This window comes from Podarcis pityusensis (assembly GCF_964106645.2).
Source record: "Podarcis pityusensis genome assembly, chromosome: 10".
NCBI lineage: Eukaryota > Metazoa > Chordata > Lepidosauria > Squamata > Lacertidae > Podarcis > Podarcis pityusensis.
In genome coordinates, this window is record NC_138035.1 from 42,048,407 (window position 1) to 42,067,753 (window position 19,347).

Genomic DNA, 19,347 nt, shown 5'->3' on the forward strand with positions numbered 1-19,347 from the left:
ACTGACAAATTCAGAATAATCATTTATCCAGGGTTGGAAGGCAGGAGTTCTTTTAAAAACTCAAATACAAAATTCCTGCTTGTTTAATAAAAACGTGCACCATATTATTAAAACTGGCCTCCTTAATGGAAGATGGGTAGTCAGGAAAGCTAACTCCAGTTTTTGTTTTAAGGACCTGGGAAATTATAGACCTGTCAACCTAACATTTGTCCTCAAAAATGGGTAGAAAACATGAAAATTAGAAGTCCAAAAAACTATGAGAAAACTAGCTTAGCTGATGATGCACTTTTGAGAAACAAAGGATGCATGCGGAAGTCTGCCATTTGCTTTGAGATTAAATGGAAACCAGAAGTGGATAAAATAAATCTGACTACCAAAAGTGGTTCAAACACTGTTGTTGTAGCAGCAGCAGCAGCAGCAGCAGCAGCAGCAGTACAATTAAGAACAGCAATAATAATGGCATAAACTCACACTGAATTAAAGTGTGGGGGGCAAGATTGTCTGTAAAGAGAAATGTTATAAAAAGCAAAGAACGACCATGCTCTTCAGTTATAAAGCAAATGCTGCCATCTACTGTAATGATTGGCCATGCAGCTGAAACTAACATGCCTGTCAAATTCAGCTGGCAGCTCATCCCATCTGCTTATTGTCATCTTAGCATGATATCACCATCACCTTTGAGTTGTGCTTTCCCAATTTCCTGGGTCCAGAACACTATTTATTTATTTTGTACATTTATATACCCCCCCCCACCCTGCTTTAAAGGCAGCCTACAATAATGCCCCAGGAAAATAATGGCAATCCTGATGTGAACTTGGGAAGTAAACAGTGGGAAAATGGAACTGGTGGTTAGTGATGGGCTTCTGGTAACTTCCCCATGTATGCTTCCTAGATAATACAGGCCTCCTTGTTCCATGTTCCATGGTGCAGTTTGGTATCTCCCTGTGTCAGTTTCTTTATTCAATCCTAGACACAGAAACCGGAACCTGACAACAGATTACAAGGGCCAATAAAGGTAAAGGTAAAGGGACCCCTGATCATTAGGTCCAGTCGTGACCGACTCTGGGGTTGCAGCGCTCATCTCGCTTTATTGGCCGAGGGAGCCGGCGTACAGCTTCCAGGTCATGTGGCCAGCATGACTAAGCCGCTTCTGGTGAACCAGAGCAGCACACGGAAACACCGTTTACCTTCCCGCCGGAGCGGTACCTAGTTATCTACTTGCACTTTGACGTGCTTTCGAACTGCTAGGCTGGCAGGAGCAGGGACCGAGCAACGGGAGCTCACCCCGTCACGGGGATTCGAACCGGCGACCTTCTGATCGGCAAGTCCTAGGCTCTGTGGTTTAACCCACAGCGCCACCCGCGTCCCTTACAAGGGCCAATAGCAGCCTGCTAATAATACATTGTATGTATAATTCAGTAGTGATAAGACAAGGAGTGTGAGATGGCAGCTTGCTGGCCAGAAAGGAAAAGGACAGGAACATTTCAAACCCAAACAACAAATATCTTGGAACTGTACAGCTTTTCAATAAAATGTTTTGGAGCTATCCTGCTTTTGATATGCTGCTCTTGAAAGGAGAAGGCCACAAATTTCAAAGTCTTCAGGTGGGGACTACTAAGTCCAAACTGAAAGGATATGGAGGAATAGCCTATGGCTTGTTTGCATGTAGCATCTGCTAAGTAGATTCCTAGAATAGATCCTGAGGACATTATGTGGTGTGCTGGCTCGTTTGCCCTTCAGATGAGCAGCTGCTCATCTTGTGGACCAGGACTTTGCTGCCTGAGACGGTCTCCCCATACAGAAGCAAATCAGATTGGAAGCAGAATCTTACTTCAACCTCTGGCAGTGTCTTCTACTTCACCTGAGGGCAGCAACTGGAGGATGCGTGGTACACACAGCTCTGTAGCACGATTGCTTGACACTGATCATCACCCTCCGCACCTTGCCATCTGGTGCCTGAAGCAGGTGCCTAACAGCAGGGCTAATTAAGCCTGTTATGAGCCAGGTGTTAGTGCCACACAACTCTTACATTTGGCAAGCAGAGATCCAGAGCAAAGATGTGCTTTCTAGATAGCTTAGGAAATATATACTTACCACATTGCGACAGGGGGCAAAAACATCACTGTACAAAACTGAACATTCCTTTTTGGCATAAGGGAACTTGCTCTGATGTACTTCACATGGTTTTATGGTCTCATTTGGGCTAGCACACTGAAATCACAAGCACTTGTTAATAACTTTGGGTACATTACACATTTTTTGCACGGCAAACCCCTTTAGAAATGCCCACCAATCTGCCCCCAGCCTCTGAAATAGGACTCTGGCATTCCATGTTTTTGTTCTCTTTTCTCCTAAACCTCATACTTTACTTACAGCTGAAAATATTAAGCTAGAATGGATCCTTCTTTATTGTTTTGTTTTTTAAAAAAACCTCATGTTTCCCCCCACCCACCCACCCATCCTTTTTGGCAAACAACATGTTTTCTTTATCGCACATCATCACTGTTTCCACAGCAGCCACATGTAAATCATAAACAGAGCACTGTTTATCCAATGTACCATTTAGTTTAAACTTTAGAGCTCTGGCAATAAGGACAAAGAGTCCATAACTTTAAATGAATAAGTTTAAATTCTGCAGGTGACAAAAGGATTTAATTGCAACTGCCAGTTTAACATTTTGGAATATGATTTTTTGGGGTTAATATGGATGGTTTTAACAACAACTGTAATTAATTTAAAAAGTTTATATGAAGAAGCAACAGTAGAAATAAATTAATTCAGGGACAGTAGAGGGACACAAACCACAAAAGACCATCAACATTAGTGGAAAACAACAACTCTCCCAAGCTTTTTAAGGAAAGGCGGGGACCAGAGTGGGAGAGATGTTATCTGTAACATATACAAAGAGCCACACACAAAACAATTTTGTACAGAAATATTGGGTGCCATTCACTCAGAGTAGACCCACTGAAATTAATAGAACTACCTTAGACATGTTGATCAATTTCAATTGGTCTAATCTGAGTAAAACTACCACCTATTATGTATATACCATATAAACACTGTGATGTATTGCAGATGTCTGTGTTTTATTTCCCTGGGTATACAGAAGGCAACTCCTTCCCTGGAGATTGCTGCTTCTAGTCATGTATTAAAACAGATGTGTGCATATTTGTCAGATGTTGCCGAAGTACATGCATTATACACAGGTTTTTTTAAAAAATCTATTAGTGGCATTCATGTAGGGAATAATCTTATTTGAAGCAGCCCTCAGATGGAGCAGTAAAGATGGTGAGAGAAAGCAGAGGATGGAAAATTAGTCAGAGCATTTGTAATCTGATGTGGCAGCACAGGAGCAAGGGGGCCAAGGTCATTGCACTTTTCAATTTCAACAGCAAAGGCGGGAAGTCATGGGGAAGAAATGCCTGCATGCTCTCAGGCAGCTGTGCTTCAGCAAAATAGGAGATGTTACATTGAGCTACGTGACTACAGTCTGGTAGGGGGGGAAACAAAGCAGGAAATAAATTTTAAACATTGTCATACAAGCTGTTTGGCCTATAGCACAGTAAATGTAAGCACTTTTGTGTATCATATACACAAACAGAAACTCTTAACGGGTTTCACTGTGTCATCCTCTTTGTCTTGTGCCAATGAAACAAAAGCATTTCTAGGTACTAGAGTAGGGGTGGTTAGCCTGGGGCCCTCCTGATGTGGCTGGAATATACAAATTCCTTCCTTGATGGAAGCTGCAGTCCCATCAGTTTCCATGGGGCCAAGATGCATTGCATCTCCATTCATGTTCGCTCGCTCCACATGGCAACCATGTGGAACAGTGGAAATAAGGTGAATGTGCAGAAGTATGAGAAATGGTTGGCGATAGGACAGGGAACTACCACACCCAGAACCTGTCAAATTGATGGCCTACTAGTTGCTGGTTTAATGGTAATGCTGCCTCTACATTTCTTACACCCTCACCATCAGTTGCCTGTTTATTTTAAAAATGAATGGATATATCATGCTTACCTGTCCTATTTCCCAGCTCTCTCCAAAGACTTGAGCGTTTCTTACTTCCATGTTGCTGGATGTAGTCAGGTCATTTGAAGTGAATTTATCAAAATTGCCACATAAACCAGCCAGTTTACCCTAGAATTAAAACAGGGTGATATATTTATTGATTATTTTCAATCAAAATAGTCAAATCAATCAAAATACAGTATCAAGATGAACACACACACATATTTGTGTTTCTCCATACAGCTTGACTGAACACCTACTCAGGACATAATATATGTCTTCATTTTTAAGACTTCTATGCACTGATTACACTGGGCAACAATTTTTTACTTTTTGAATGTTGTCTAGATTTCTACAACTGATTTAGGGTATTTTTGCACTGCTGAATCAGGAAATGGCATCCGTTTCTCTCCATCAGGTCAGGTTTTTGTGCTATGTTGATTTGAAAAAAATCAGATCTTATGACAAAATCAATTACATTTTTGTGGCATTATCAGCTGATTTTTGTCAACACATATCATCCTAAATATGTTTTTAAGAGAAAAAAATGTTTTTCCAACAACATATATTGATTACCTGATAGAAACAATTACTGTAAACTGAATGGAGGGCATTGATAAAGGTAAGTACATGTAAATTGCATGTTGCTTAACCATTTTTCAAACTTCAGGGCTTGAACTTCCGTTTCTTGGAACTCCTGGGATGCTCAGCGGCAGGGAGGTCTCTCTTCAGAGTCCAACAGTAGTCAGCCATCATGACTGCGTCCCAGCGACCCTGATACCTGGTCTCCATCTCTTTCATGTCCAGATGGAATCTCTCCCCCTGCTTGTCACTCATTGAACCCAAGTTCTCAGGAAACCAGTCCAGATGTGAAAATAGGTAGTGCATCTTGACGCTCATGTTGCAGCCCAGGTTTCTGAAAGCAGTCAGCATGTTGTTGACAAGTTCTGCGTAGTTTCTGGCCTTATTGTTGCCAAAAAAATTCTTCACTATCAGAACAAATGCCTTCCACGCTTCCAGTTCCACTTCGTTCATTGAGTTTCCGAACTCTGGATCTCTGATGAGCTGACGGATCTGAGGACCATCAAAGATGCCAGCCTTCAACTTCTCCATGGTCAATCCTGGAAAAGCCTGGCACAAGTAAGTGAAGCAGTCACTATCCTTGTCCAGAGCCTTGGTGAATTGCTTGATTAAGCCGAGCTTGATGTGCAGCAGTGGGAAGAGAATTCTGTCTCTGTCCACCAGAGGGTCGTTGATGATGTTCCTTTTTTTTGCAAGGCACCAATTCCTCCTGCACAGGCCAGTCCTTCTTCGTGTAATGCTGAGCACGGTCCCTACTATCCCACATGCACAGAAAACATGGGTACTTGGTGAAGCCAGACTGTTGTCCCAACAAAAAGTTCACCATCTTCAGGTCAACACAAATAAACCACTTATGCTGATCATAACCAATTTTCTCCAGCACATACTTCACCCCTTCATAGTTCTCCTTCAGTGTACTCGAGTGAGCCAGGGGTTTTGATCCCCCAACTTTATGCTTTGCTGCACCAATTCGTGGAAGATTTTGAGGTTTTATGGCTTCAAACTGATCCCTTTTCGACATAATCACCCAGAACTATCGAACCTGAATACTTCTTGTCATTAAAATAATCATTTCCAATCAAAACAATTATTCAACATGGCATTTTACCCCCACCAACTTCTTCTAAAATGCTCCACACAAGCGTACATGTGAATAAAAATGTAAAAAAATGACATGTGGCCATAACTCAAAAACTTGACCTGACTGAGCAAAACCAATGTGATTTTTGGATTCAGCGCATCAGATTCATCCTAAATCAGCTGAAAAAATGCAGACAACAAATTTGTTGTTGACCAGTGTTATAGAAACACACTTCAATAAAAAGGCTATGCTTGGTAGAAAATATTTGAAGTTGCTTTTGCCGAGGTAAATAAGACAAGCTTCCATCCAGTTACTGACCCAGCTTTTCACCTCACCGCAGGATGGTATGCTCATCTTTGGCAGTGGATGTGGGGAGATTTTGAGCAGCCCCAGTCAGAATGGAGGAGATGCTTTAGTTCACACACACACACACACACACACACACAAACCTGGAGCTGTTATCTCCCCCAATTTGCAATGAGACAGCATAGCCCATATCCTTCCACAACCTTTTCTGACAAATAGAACCACATTTGAGTCTATAGAAATCAGAGCACTGAACCTCTAGAGGATCCCCTTCTTATGGAACCCTTGTTAATGTAGAACACTCTGAAAATGTTGACAAAAGTCAGTACCAATCACTATATTGTGAGGAAATATAGTTTGCAACTTGAAATAGACCTACCACAGGGTAAGGAATCTCAGGCTTTGTGGCCAAACAAGTCCCTCTCAGCCTCTCTATGTGACCCATGAGATTCTCCACAGGCCACACCCTCACATTAGCCACCTCCCTCTCCCCAGACCACACCCCTCACCAGTCCTGCTTCACCCCACTTTTGTCTGGATGGAATGTGTCCCTGAACTCAGACAGTGCCTCTTGTTTGCCTGGTGAGGGGATAGAGAGGGGTATGTAAGTATGCTAGCCTGTTGTGCAAAGATAAATGCTATATTTGCTGCTCTGCTCACTACTGGCATGTGGTACCTGAAAGCTTGCCCCAGTGGGAATACACCCGTGGTCCGAAAAGGATGCCCTATATCTGACTTACTGTGCAATTTATATCAATCAAGAATCTATTTGTTGAATTAACAAATTGTTTCCTATAAAAACTTTGATGCTGCAAAATATAAGCCACCCAATCTCATATCCATTCACCTTCCATCGAACCCCCACTTTGATGTGCATTGTTGTCTTCCTGTCCCATAGTATTGTGATCTCCTGATCTGGAAAGTGCACTGCTGTATAATATCCAGCCTTCCAAAGCTGATACTTGGTTGTGACTTCATGTCTCCTCCGCATCCTCTGTGAAGAAATTTATATTTGTAAAAAGGCCAATAAGATCAGCTTTCCACAGATACCCAAGCCAGAGTACTAAAATGAATTCATTAAAATGTCTGAATATCATTATTCAGAACCCAGGAGACATTGTTTCTTGAAGCCAAATTGAGGCATATTTTCTGGAAATTCCTGGAAATAGTTTTGATAGCTTCTATCTGCAAACAGAAATCTCCAAACTATTTCCAGGAATATCTTCGATTCTTCATTAGGCCAAACCCTTGCAAAGGTACTTTACCATGTAATTTTCATGAGGTGCACGGTTACTTTCAATGCAGCCTAATATAATAAAACTTTGTACTAACCACAACCATGATCTAGATAATGAGTTGATCAGTTTCGCTTCCCTAGAGGGCTTTGGTCTTGTGTTGCTTTAAAAGCAATTGCCACATTCCAGTTCTCTACTACACAACAAGGAACTAAAAAGTTTCAAAAGCTTTCTATGATACCACACACAGTTATCCTCTTAAATTCAGGATATGTGCACAAGCCTTTGGCTCTACCTGAAGCAGCCATCTGGATTGTGCCCAACATAATGGAGACCCACTGTAAACTAAAGCTGTGCTAGATGTGGTGAACGAATGAAGTTCCAGTGCATAGGAGCACAATCAAGTGAAATGTTCAGCACATGGAGGTGATGAGTAAATTACTTTGCCATATGAAAAGTTGATATGAAAACTGGGCCATAGGCTTTTCAAGAATAATTATAGTAGGTTTGGCTCTCTCACATCCCTGGAGAAGGAGAAGCCACATTTGCTGGACTCAGATATATTCCTTTGGTCATCTGTTGACATCTCTTTGGGCATGACTACACTGACATTTCTCCTAGGCTTATGACCAGTGCGGTTTTATTTTTAAGCTGTCTTCTTTCAATTGAAAGTTATATTGGGTTGTATGATGGAGGTCTTCCCTCAGAACCCCATGGGATGGGAACTAAAAAGCTGAACAATACCATGGTTTCAAAAAAGTTCAGTGATGTCCAGCAGGATGCTAATTGAACAGAGGTCCATGTGGGGGTGGGGAGACAAGGAAAATGACGTTTTAGTTGCTGTTATGTGGGTTAGGCTTTTTTCCCTTACATTATTATTTGTTTAGACAAATTGCAGTTTAGTTAGCAAGTTGTACTGTGCTTCAGTGAGTAAAGGGCATGTCAGAAAAGGGAAAACAGAACTTACCTGTATGGCTAGGGGGTCATTGAAAAAAATCTCAGCGTCTCCAACAGAGATAAAGACACTTTTTGAACACACAATGTCGTTATCAAAGCACTTTTTGTTCTGAATGATTATAGATAAGTTTGAACTGTCTACACCCTGCAAAGGAGAAAGGATTATTGTGAACAAACATGGTTATACATCACTGCAGCAGGCGCATGACAAAACTACAGGCTATGTGTCAGATACTGCATGTGATTCCCTTAACTGGACTCCAGCTGCCTTGGGCTGTTTCTGGTTCAGCCTGAGTTAACACTGTTTTAAATCAAGTTATGTCAGGTCGACCTAGATATAAACTGAGATAAACCAGAATGCAGCCCAAGGAACAGATGTTACCCATTGGGCTGCATAATGTATAAGTGGTCCATGTCACAGTACAACTCGAGTTGGCTGGAATGAAGTGACTTAGGATGACTGAAAACACCACTCCCATCTTGAAGACTGAATTTGTCAGCCAACACTCTATGTCTATGGAATCTTCCCAGAAGAAGACTTGCAAACTCATCCACAGATTGAAAAGGAATGTGGTTCCTCCTTTCAGCTTACTTGTATAACCTATTCGATTTTAGGATCTTAACCAAATAGCTTCTTCTCAACCTCCATCATCCCTATTTAAACTGTAGGTTAACAACTCATTCCCAGGCACTTACTAAGGCAGAAAACCCTTGTATAAAACAATCTACAAAGCAAAACTACCTTAGGAATGTTAAATGTATAAAACCAGCAGAAGTGCACTTGTGCAATTGTATCACTTAATCTGTAGTTGCAGAATGTTGACACATTCCTGCCTGCAGCCTGAAATAGCATAGTCCAGGAAAAGTTCAAATTAGCTTGTTTCAATAGGCCTTCAATTATAAAATACAGTGGTACCTCAGTTTATGGACTTAATCCGTTCCAGAAGTCCGTTCTTAAACCGAAACCGTTCTTAAACCGAGACACGCTTTCCCTAATGAGGCCTCCTGCCGCTGGTGCCCTTCCACCGTTCAGATTCTGTTCTTAGACCAAGGTAAAGCTCCCAAACTGGGACACTACTTCCAGTTTTGTGGAGTTTGTAAACCGAATAGTTCTTAAACAGGGCTGTTCTTAAACCGAGGTGCCACCGTACTGCATTTCATTATATGACAGTACCCCAGAAGCAGGCTAGGGTGTGGGCAGGAGGGAGAGCGGAGAGATACGACCTTACTGTCAAGTATTTCACCAGTCAATTGTAAAAATAAGTTGTGTAAAAAATAAGAAAAGTTGGGGAGGTGTCAAACAGCAGGTCTGAAGTGGCACACACATCTTTTTACCTGTGGCATGCTTGAATGACTACAGGTGATGACACTGACCACATAATTTTAATTACTAATTAACTAATTTTATTACTAATTTAATTAAGTAATTTTATTACTAATTAATTAAATGTGTGTGTTGCCTATGCTGAAGCCTCTAGGCAACCTGCAACATAGAAAATGGGAAATACAATTACATAAGAATGTCAGTATTATTTATTTAATCCCAACATGTCTGCCAAGATGACAGATCAACCAAAATATAACTGTTGTCAATCATATGAGTAGACAAATTGCCTTATGCTGCCATTTGCTCCATCTAGCTTAATTTCTGTCTATCCCAGCTGGCACCAGCTTTCCAAATGCACAAGCAGTGGCCTTTCCTGGCCCTGCTACTTGAGACACTTGAGTTGTTGGAGAGAGAAGGTGGGCCTTTCTGCGTGCAAAGCATGTGCCTCTCCACCTTTTTGTATGCTGTCTCACTGATGCTATGGCAAAGAGTGAAAAAACACATTACTATAATGGGTAATTACATTGGGCCCCAGCCTCACTGCATACAGTGCTACATAGAGGTAACGGTAAAGGGACCCCTGACCATTAGATCCAGTCGCGAACAACTCTGGGGTTGCGGTGCTCATCTCGCTTTATTGGCCAAGGGAGCCGGCGTACAGCTTCCGGGTCATATGGCCAGCATGACTAAGCCGCTTCTGGCAAACCAGAGCAGCACACGGAAATGCCGTTTACCTTCCCACCGGAAATGCCGTTTACCTGGTTATCTACTTGCACTTTGACATGCTTTCGAACTGCTAGGTTGGCAGGAGCAGGGACCGAGCAATGGGAGCTCACCCCGTCACGGGGATTCGAACCGCCAACCTTCTGATCGGCAAGTTCTAAGCTCTGTGGTTTAACCCACAGCGCCACCCACGTCCCGCTACATAGAGAGGAATAAGCATAGTCCCATCAGGCTGCAGAAGAGGGAAATTGGAGCTATTCCATCAGCTCTTTGGAGAGAACTGCCTTTATCTCTTTTTCTTCTGTCATCTAGCATTGGTTATTCCATCATCCCATTTCCATCCTGGCTATTTACTATAAGAAGTGTAATGTTCAGAACCGGTGGCTGAGTTTACTTTGTTCCTCCTCCCTCCCCATCCCTTTTTACTTTTTATCCTATCCTTTAGACTGAAAGCCAGTAGGCAGAGCCTCTCTCTCTTTCTCTCTCTCTCTCTCTCTCTGTGTGTGTGTGTGTGTGTGTTTGGCTGAAGAGCACAGTAAAAACACTTTAAGTAAATGAAATTCAATTTTAAAAACCCATCTTTGCATAACCACTTTCTGGAGCAGAGCTACATTTACCTTTTAAGGTAATACACAAAGACGGGAAGTACATTGGTCTGCCATGTGAAGTCAACTTACACTGATAGAAAACAAAAACAAAATGCTACCCCACCCCACCCCCCTAAGCCTTGCTTCTGTCTTCCCATTAAATTACCAAAACAAGCCTGTTCTTACTTGGTATCAACTTCTTTGGGATAGTGGGGTGTTGCTAAGCAATGGAGAAACAGGGACAGAAATCTGGGCAAGCAACCAAAAACTCAGCAAAGGGCCTGCATTTGCAGAAAACAGTATATCATAAGTTGACTAAATAATGAACTTTATACCCTTCAGATGGAAAAAAGTAGACTATCAGAAGAACTAAGTGTCACTATTTTGAATTTGAAGGTAAACTAAAATGTGTTTTCTTTTACATCAGCCAATAAACTATTACAAGTATACCCCAAATCTTAGCTTAATAATGTGTGATATCCAGCTGAGGCATGCTCAGAGTAGACCCACTGAAATCAATGGGACTACTTTGAATATGACTAATGCTGGAAATCACCCAAGGGCTTTCACAATCTAATGAGTCATATTTTAATCATAATATCTCTCTCTCTCTCTCTCTCTCTCTCTCTATATATATATATATATATATCACACACACCCCAACACCCAAGCTGGCTATAACATTCAGAATTAGAATATGAAACAAACAGTGGTAAGCTAGACCTGCAATTGCAGCCATTGAAAAAACTGAGGGGAAAACTGGCAATAGTACAAAAGGGATCCATCCAACATCTCATTTCTTCTACAACCAAAAATGAATTATTTTCATTTAGTGCATACTAATTCTGACTAAGCACTATGTCCCCTTTTTTCTCTTGAATGATGGAAGAGAGTGTAGAAAGAAAGAAATTCCACCCACCCCCATCTCCTTCATCATACTGACTGGCAGTAGAGTCAGAACAGACACCTACTCTCCAACACATTGAAGGCAAAAACTAGGATGCTATCTTTCTGTTTTTTCTCACAAGAGGACAACAGCCATTTTGGGCACTGTGATCTTGTGTGTTTCCGTGCCATGATTTCCCCCTGAAAAAGTGCTTTTGGGGGCACAGTGCCCCTAAGTGTGTGGTTTGGGGCACCACATAAGATTGTGCCCCTCCAAAACATTTTTTTGGGTGGAAATTGTGATGCAAAATCATGCAAGTTCATGGCTCCCCAAATGGCTGCTGCCCTCTCACGAGAAAAAAAATGATATGTCTCAGTTTTTCTGGGACAGTTGCAGAGGGTATGTAGATAGGATGAAGTACTTCATATAAAATAATTATGTGCCCTGGGAGCTGGAAGGATGTTGGGGAAGAGAGGACTGTGCCAATATCACTGTGGTGCCGCTACTGACACAATTTAGGGCAGTGGAAGATACTGTGGTGCCAGATAAGGCAAAGAGATATTAAATAAGTTACCAGATCTGCTAACACATGCATCTTACAGAAATATAGTTCACAGAAAGATACTTACTGGAGACAATTGCATGCCACAAAGGTTACTGGTTAACCAACCAATATGAGAAAATGCAATGCATAAAAAATGACAAGATGCACACTAAAAATCACTTCATGTCTTTGATAAAATTCAGGTATTTTGCCACCTGCTTCATAATAAACTTATTGGTTCCCTTGATGAAGAGACTCAGAAGGGTCTCTGGAGACTGTCAAGAAAAACAGCTCATGGCTGTGTTGTGCTATCCTTCTGTTGCAATTTCACACATTTTATTGTGATGTTTTTAATTATTATTTTAAAGTCTGCTGCAATTTATCAATTTATTACTTGTCACCTGCTGGGTATGATGACAGCAAATTTTTGACTATGTGGTTGTTTATTTGGCCACTTTCCTCAAAACGAAAGAAAGGAAAGTAAAAAAACAACCCATAATTATTTAGTTATTTTCCTTTCCATTGCAGATGACAAGCTGTGCAAAGAGCTCCCAAAATAATTATGGTATACAAAGAGGACTTTCTATAAACAACCATGGTATGAGCAGAGTTCTTAGCAGTGTATTCAAGCTGTTTTGTCTTTCTTCTTCTCTACAAAAGATTTCTGCAGCATTCTCATTCAATAAATAGGATAAAATGGACATTCAATGACTCCTATAAAAGTGTTTTTAAAAAGGATGGGTGTGTTGAATGAGACAACTAATAAAAGACCTAAAGCTGCTCTTTGATTTCAATAAAAACTCTTACTAATGATGTAATGTGGAAAGACAATTAATGTAGTTTTTGAAGAATACAACTACTGCTATGAACAGTTCTCTTTTGTGTCATTTATTCGGTTTTGCGCCACTGAGTATCAGATTTGGCATTATACTGGGTTACACTGCAGCAATCCTTTCCTAATTAAAAACATGATAGTCCCAAGATTAAGGTTTGAGAAGGCTCAAGTATCCATTACCAAGTGATATAATCCCTAGCAATGTCCTACTGTTGGTATCCATGTAGCACAACAGGTGAAGATCTTGGCATTTTTCATGCCTTTGCAAAGTCACCTATATGAGATCATCTTACATTAAGAAGAATACCCTGTGCTCTATTTCTGTTTCATGTCTATACAGTGGTACCTTGGGTTAAGTACTTAATTCGTTCCGGAGGTCTGTTCTTAACCTGAAACTGTTCTTAACCTGAAGCACCACTTTAGCTAATGGGGCCTCCTGCTGCTGCTGCCGCGCCGCCAGAGCCCGATTTCTGTTCTTATCCTGAAGCAAAGTTCTTAACCTGAAGCACTATTTCTGGGTTAGCGGAGTCTGTAACCTGAAGCGTATGTAACCTGAAGCATATGTAAACTGAGGTACCACTGTACACACATTCATGAAGTGTTGCTTTTTTCTGTTTTCATGATTTTGTTGTTGTTTTGGTCTCATGTAGAATGGAATGAGGAAAAGAAATGGAGCAGGGAAAAGAAAAGAGGAATTATTACTGTGCTTGCAAATGACCTGGAATCTCTTATATACTTTTTTTTTTATTAGGATGGTACAGATCTATTTCTTTTTATCTCTGTACAAACAAGTTCCATTCCCGTAATGTCAGACAAGAGCCTATCAATCTAAATGCATTTGCTTGGGGAAAAGTTCCACTGAAATCCGTGTGGATTCCTGAGTTAGCTAACAGACAATTAAATCCAAGACTCAAATGTGGAACTTAAAAGCCACACTGAATATGACAAAAGACATCCCCATTTAGGCTGCATGCTCTGGGTTCATTTTTACTGCTCTGAAAATATCTCTTCTTCCGCATCTGACTAGCAGAACAGGCAACACCAGCACATGCTTTTCCTGTATTACATTTTTCTCAAGCTGAAGACAAAACAGAATTCCTTTAATTATAAGCTATGCTATGTGCTGCAAATAGGGCAAGGTCAAAGTCTTCAGAAACTGGACAGGGTTTAAGCTGCTGCCGAAGAGAACCCAAAGCCAAAGCCAATGTGGCAAAAGCTTAAAACGCCAAGAAACTCCAAATGAAATATTCATTGAACATTAACACAGAGATACACTGGGTGCGTGATGCACAGAGTGTAACCATAGCTAAACATCCAAGCCGTAAAGTAGCACGGACGTTTCTCGTCCTTCCATAAAAGAATATAGCAATTTACTGGACAATTGGATGGCCGCAGTGCAAAGCAAAACATGTACAGTCGTACCTTGGAAGCCGAACAGAATCGTTTCGGAAGTCCATTTGACTTCCAAAACATTCAGAAACCAAGGTGAAGCTTCCAATTGGCTGCAGGAAGCTGTTGCAGCCAATCGGAAGCCATGGAAGCTGCAGCAGATGTTCAGGTTCCAAAAGAACGTTCTCAAACCGGAACATTCACTTCTGGGTTTCTGGAATTCAGGAGCCAAAACGTTCAAGTGCCAAGGCATTTGGCTTCTAAGGTAAGACTGTATATGATCACACATTAAGGTTGTTGCAGCAGCAAAACACTGTTACTTGTAGCATGGTTCCCATGCAAGATACTTCCTAGGCTCCACTGCAAAAATTTGCAACAATCAGAAGAGTGGATACTGATTATGATAAGGAGTGGAACAGAGTGGCTATACATGCACTATTGACCAGCTAACCAACTGGTGAAGTTTAGTAGATGATTAGGAATTATTTCTCAATATCTATTCATAATAAAAGTGTCAAAAAGCTTGGGCAGAAGCCAGTCCAGCTTCTCTAGGGAAAGAGTTCCAGAGTCTGGGAGCAGCCACCAAGAAAGCCCTCTTCCATGTCCCTACAAAGCATCCCTGGGTAGAAATAGTCTATTCTGAGACACGAGTGACTGGTACAACAAAAAAATCCAAATGGTAAATTGGTCTATTGGAGAGGGATTGCCTTTTACTTAGTTCGGCGCCTGGTGAGAAAGGGGCCTGCTCTGAAAGAGTTTATGGGTTAGTTAGGCAGGGCAACCTAATTTGATTTCCTGAGGTGAAAGAAAAAATTTGAGAAGGGCCTGGGAGATTGTAGTATATCCTGAGGCTAGGTTTAAATAAGACTACTGTATTGAATAGGGACGCAGGTGGCGCTGTGGGTTAAACCACAGAGCCTAGGACTTGCCGATCAGAAGGTCGGCGGTTCGAATCCCCGCAACGGGGTGAGCTCCCGTTGCTCGGTCCCTCCTCCTGCCAACCTAGTTTGAAAGCACGTCAAAGTGCAAGTAGATAAATAGGTACCACTCCGGCGGGAAGGTAAACGGCATTTCCGTGCGCTGCTCTGGTTTGCCAGAAGCAGCTTAGTCATGCTGGCCACATGACCCAGAAGCTGTACGCCGGCTCCCTCGGCCAAGAAAGCGAGATGAGCGCCACAACCCCAGAGTCGGTCACGACTGGACCTAATGGTCAGGGGTCCCTTTACCTTTACTACTGTATTGAATAAGGTTTTCATGTTCTTTGTAAAGTGTGTTTGCCTGACTAACCATAAAGCTTAAAAACTCTCAAGGAGTGTAATTAAATAAAAAAGTCTAGATTGTTCCAGAAGCGCCTCTTTGTAGGGGAATAAGTGGACATAGGGCATCCTTCAGATAAATATAACACCTGGTTACAGTATAATAAAGAAACGATACCACAAACAGTTAACACAGACCTTTCTAGTGTTGTTAAAAGGAAGAGTTGAAACTTTTAAACACCCAGAAAATTGGTCACATTACTCAGCTCTCCTCTTTAGTGAAGGAGTCTGTTACAAACAAGCTCCTTTCTCCAGGCCCTGTTGTCACTGCTGAATGACTGGACCCCTTTCAAAAGAAGCTACAATGATTGTATTGCATCATCATAGATCTCCCTTCTTCTTCTGCCATTTCTGAGGATAGCTCTTCCTGCTAATCTGCACAATTTAAAAGATGCACTGAAGAACAAAACTTGAGAGCATTTACTGGTCTGAAGGAGCCAGGTATATAAAAGGTAAATGAAGCTGAAATTGCTTATCTGGAGTAGATTCAGTCAGAAGAACGTAAATTCAGTGCCAATTGTAACTGGATCTTCTGCCTACTGAAGAAAGGTTGAAGAAGTGGAAAAACTGGAAAGAGCAGACCAATGGGAAGAAGAAAGTACACCTATGATAAATGCAATCACCAAATGAATGGACCGTCAAGTCAACCCAGCCATTTTAGGAGGACTGCATGCAAAATATGTATTTGTTACAAGTTCTTATATATTTTGAGGATAGCTGTGTTAGTCTGTTGCAGCAAAAACAAGTCTTTTCTACTTTAAGGACCTTATGACCTTAGCTTTCATGGACACATCATCAGGTACTTGCTATCTTCAACTGGTAAGTCTTCCTTTGTCACCAGCTTCCAATGTTCTCTTCACTCCTGCTCTTCACTAAACTAGCCAGAAATTGATCTATGTCCCAATTAGAGGTAAGCCCTTAGCACTGAAACAGAGCTAGCAATCCAGGACACTGTGGCCGCCTGTCTTTAAGGAGCTGCACCAGCTACCAATATATTTCTGGACCCAGGGAGAAAGAGAGGGAGAAGGGAGGAGCGTCCTCCACTATCAGGCAGGTCGTGGCAGCACCTTGCATTCCTGTTGTCCTCCTTTTCGAGGTGGCTCATGCAGGCTCTGAGGTAGATACCTGCAAGGACCAACTTCCAAGTATCAGCTCAGTCTACGTGCCTCATTTGCCCTCCTAGTAGCTAAGGCTGTCATCACAGTGTGATAAGAGACAAACACACACACACACACACACACACACACACATACATATATATATGTATATGTATGTATATGTGTATATATGTGTGTGTGTGTGTGTGTATAGTGTTCACTTATTGGGCTATTTTTCCTGTGCCTACAGAACATTTGGCACAAAGGAAATACACAGCATGAGAGGAATTTAAATTCTCTATTTGGCTACAAAAAGTTGGTTGGCATGAAGGCACATCAATCTGAAGATCTGTCAAAAGGGACAATTGTACTGAAAAAGCCAATATCCTGTGAAAACAGCCTTTCTTCTCTGAAAAGATTACTTAATAAAGGCAAAATTTTAACATAGCTGGATAAAGAGAGATAGAGGTGGAACCAGTATGTGTTTCAGAATCTTTGTCACAATAACCTTTACTCTGAAGTAATAATGATTGAAGCCATAAGGTCTTTGATGACGGGAAACTATACAGAGCTTGTCAGACACACCATCTAATCCTGCATGCTAATTTATGTTGCAGATCTCAAACCTAACTTCTGCCATGCCCAGCCCTGACCCAGAGCCAGATACTGACTGATAGAATATGTTGGAAGGGGCATGACAATTTTCACAGTTTGCAGAATGTGCAAACACACATTCACTTTGCTGTCAACCTCCCAATCTTCTTAATGCACACAGGTGGGACTTATTGAACTTTAATACAAATGCAAAGCCTCTTTCGTACAGCTGGATGTCCTGGTCCATAAAAAGGGAACAGATTAAACAAAGTGCATCAGCTACCAAAAGGCTCGTGGCCAAGTCAAGCTACAACTGCCAGGTAAATGGACTGGCCCCAACTACAAAGCGGAGAAATGAAGACAGAAATACAGGTCCAAATTGCCATTAAGGAAATCATCCTTCTACTGTTAAGCAATGAGTGAAGCAATAATACTCAGTGGAAAGTCTCAAATATTGCATTTTGATACTTAAACCCTCTCCAGTTCATACCAGAAACCTAAGTTATTTATTCCCACAGCAGAAACAGTTTGGCAGGAGAGAAAGTACTGCAACTAAAACAATGCCTGCATTCTCAAGAACAAGGAGGCCCTTGCTATTTACACCCAAAATGTAAATCTTTATTTTCTTGCAATCAGTGCCCCACAAGCCTGTATAGTCTTCATCTACTGTTGATTAATTGTTACACTTTTATTTTACCCTTTTCCCTAGTTTTGCATACAGGAACCCCAATCTGTCCTCACAGCAACTCTTTCACTTAAGTTTATCTACATGACAAATCATAATCAGGTAAAATTGATGGGAATCTACCCAAGGATCTCTAGGAATCAGTGGGCAAAGTACCTTCATTAAGGAATTTTTAGTATTCCTTAAGCAGTAGAAATGTGGAAGCTGCAATTCCTTGGAAGCCATGCTGCTTCATATTTGCAGTGTTGACAGAAAGTCTTAAGAAGCTTGTCTCCTAAAAATTGTACACATCACTTGGGAAGACAGGCGAACTAATGCGAGTGTACTGGAAGAAGCAAAGATCACCCGTGTTGAAGTGATGATTCTTCAACATCAACTTTGTTGGACTGGTCATGTTGTGCAGGTGCCTGATTATTGTCTTCCAAAGCAACTACATTGGAACCTAGGGTTGTGAATGTGATTCATGCAGGAGGCACATTCACAACCCGCAGCGTTCACAACCCACAGCGCCGCTTCAGTGCATGTGCAAAGTGCAATTTAGTGTTTCTGCGCATGTGCGACCACCGAAACCCGGAAGTAACCCATTCCGGTACTTCCAGGTTCAGCACAGTGCGCAACCCGGAAACACGTAACCTGAAGCGTCTGTAACCCAAGGTACCACTGTACTCTATTCCAAACTTAAAAATGGAAAGCGTAATGCTGGTGGTCAACAAACGAGGTTTAAAGACTCTCTCAAGGCAAATCTTTAAAGAAGTAGTATAAACACCGACAACTGGGAAACATTGGCCTGCAAGTGCTCCAGTTGGAGAGCAGCGTTTACCAAAGGTGTCATGGGCTTTGGAGACACTCAAACTCAGAACGCAAGGGAGAAATGTGCTAAGAGGAAGGCATGCTCGGCAAACCCTCACCATGATCAACTCCCACCCAGAAACCTATGTCCCCACTGTGGAAGAACATGTGAATCCAGAACTGGCCTCCACAGTCACTTATAGACTCACTGTTAAAACTGTGTTTATGGAAGACAGTCTTGCTCAGCTACAAGTGATCGCCAAAGAAGAAGAACACTTAGATATGGTGAGTGCCTCAGGTTCACCCAATAGGTCTCATGGCTCAATAGAGATTTCAGTCCAGGTCTTCTTGGTCTGAGACACCATCCATTGGAGCCTACAATTTCTGGCAGGTCTCATTG

General features: G+C 41.6%; 1 protein-coding gene across 1 annotated transcript in view; it reads right to left on the bottom strand.

Annotated features, from left to right (window-relative positions):
- Positions 1–19,347, bottom strand: part of OTOGL (otogelin like) — an 83,803-nt gene that overhangs the window by 31,382 nt on the left and 33,074 nt on the right. Inside the window, exons 26-29 of the mRNA XM_080972054.1 lie at positions 8,186–8,320; positions 6,831–6,977; positions 4,024–4,143; positions 2,095–2,211 (exon numbers count right to left, since the gene is read on the bottom strand). Of these exons, the coding sequence (XP_080828180.1) occupies positions 2,095–2,211; positions 4,024–4,143; positions 6,831–6,977; positions 8,186–8,320 (519 nt within the window). The remainder of the gene's footprint in view (positions 1–2,094; positions 2,212–4,023; positions 4,144–6,830; positions 6,978–8,185; positions 8,321–19,347) is intronic.